Source organism: Austrofundulus limnaeus, unplaced genomic scaffold (genome assembly GCF_001266775.1).
Source record: "Austrofundulus limnaeus strain Quisiro unplaced genomic scaffold, Austrofundulus_limnaeus-1.0 Scaffold377, whole genome shotgun sequence".
Lineage (NCBI taxonomy): Eukaryota > Metazoa > Chordata > Actinopteri > Cyprinodontiformes > Rivulidae > Austrofundulus > Austrofundulus limnaeus.
Window position 1 is genome coordinate 9,924 of NW_013952779.1, and position 2,095 is coordinate 12,018.

Consider the following 2,095-nt stretch of genomic DNA (forward strand, 5'->3'; position numbering starts at 1 on the left):
AGTGGAAGGTGTCAAAGCAGTTTGGAGAGAAAAACAAAGTAAAGAACAAAAAAAAAGAAAGAAAACGATTAATCGATTTGTAAGAAATATTCGTGTTCAAAGACTGAAGTCAATAGAAAACCACCAATGTTAAATAATATGACTGTTAGAYGAAATAAAACCATACAAAACCAGAATTCTGGAGTTGGATTTATTGCCATTTGGAGCTGACAGGAAACCACACACTGCCGGCAAACCAGGAAGTTGATCCATTTATAGAGTCTTCAATGCCCGCGTTCGCCCCCTACTGACCTACGGCTGAATCACAGGCATTCATACAAAATTCTCACCTACTGTTCTCATAACGGATAAATATGTGTTATAGATATTTTGGACATGTAACTAATCTATATCAATCAACACATAATAAATTAAACATTATAAAAAGAAAACCTAAAAATATAGTGTTGTGCTTTTAACATCAGTACTAAACTCTAATAACTATAAATTTCTTTAGATTATTAAATTAATCATCGATTATTTAAATAATCGATTAGTCGTTGATTAATCAACTAATGGTGGCAGCCCTAATCGTGAGACAGTAAGATTCCCACCCCTATGACTGAACTGAGAAACCTTCTTGTATGTGAACTGAAACATTTTCAGCTACAGAATAGAAGTCCAGTTTTAACTTTTTTTTGGTTTGTATTTACCATGGTGGCTGAGAATCCACACCAGCATAGAACTGGAACCAACAGACATTACAAAGATTTAAACTGGTTTKTTGCCTTTGTTTTCATTCAGCTTGTGCTGCCAGAGTATCTCATCCATTTCTTCTTCTGCGTGATGTTCCTATGTGCGGCCGAGTGGCTCACCCTCTTTCTGAACTTACCACTGCTGGCTTATCATGTCTGGAGGTTTGTACAGTCCTTTCTTTGAATGAACGTGCTCCTTGTGTCGTTAAAATAATCCWGCTGAAACACGTTGATTCTTTATACTCCCAGGTATATGAGCAGACCTGTGATGAGCTGTCCTGGACTCTACGACCCAACAACCATCATGAATGCAGACATCTTAGCCTACTGTCAAAAAGAAGGCTGGTGCAAACTGGCTTTCTACCTCTTGTCATTTTTCTACTATCTTTACGGGTACATATATTCATTTTCTACTTTTTTACTTTCGCATTAAACCTTTCATCTTTTTTCTAACTGAGGACCATGGCCTAAAATTTGGAGATGCTGATCCCAGTCGCTTCACACGTTGCTGCAAACCATTCCAGTCAGAGCTGGAGATCAACGATGAYGCCAACGGGACCACAAAATCCACAAATAGAGCTAAGATTCTGAGAAGTTCAGGCACTTTACAAAAACTGTGTGTGGTGGAGGTGGGCTTCTGTTGATCTCAAACAGTGGTGTTGTCAAGTGATGGAATGAATATTTTGTTGTCTTTCTCATTTCCACAAGCATGTCTTTCAAAGAGGAAGTTGTCATGGAGCTTTAGGGCAGATCTGTCCATAACCAGATATGGTTRCAGGGATAGTTGAAGAAAAAAAAGSCCTTGCAGCACCTGTGTGAGGTGCTCTGAGAATACTGGACTAGGGGTCTTTTGTTAGGGGCCATTCTGATCCTTTACAAATGATGCAGGAGTCTGGTTTGTGTTGCTAACACTAGCTACRTTTACATGGACATAAGTAATCAGATTAAACGGCCATTTGGAATAAAAATACATCATGTAAACATCCCATTTGGATTATTCTGATCCGAATGAATTTGTAATCGGAATGAGAGAGGTTGTTTATGCCGATTGATAATCTGAACGACGTGCATGTAAACACTTAATCTGATCATCTTATTCTGATTGTTGAAAACTGACCTGACTGCGCATGTCTGCTGACTTTCATCCAGCGGTTTCTGCTCTTTTGTGCAGGGAGGGACAGCAGCACAGAACTTTTCCTCCCATTTTCTTATTCAATAAAGGAGGACAAACAGCCTGAGCTGCTTCACAAATAATAAATAAATAATTTTTTTTTTGAAAAGTCTGCGTGTCACCTGCAGCTGAACCAGAGTGCAGTAACATCTCCATCATTATAAAAAGCTGTCACAGGTCCGTTCTGAGC

General features: G+C 38.8%; 1 protein-coding gene across 1 annotated transcript in view; it reads left to right on the forward strand.

The window, feature by feature from the left end:
• Positions 1-2,095, forward strand: part of cnih1 (cornichon family member 1) — a 14,659-nt gene that overhangs the window by 9,375 nt on the left and 3,189 nt on the right. Inside the window, exons 3-4 of the mRNA XM_014023580.1 lie at positions 784-896; positions 984-1,127. Coding sequence (XP_013879034.1) covers positions 784-896; positions 984-1,127 — 257 coding nt within the window. The remainder of the gene's footprint in view (positions 1-783; positions 897-983; positions 1,128-2,095) is intronic.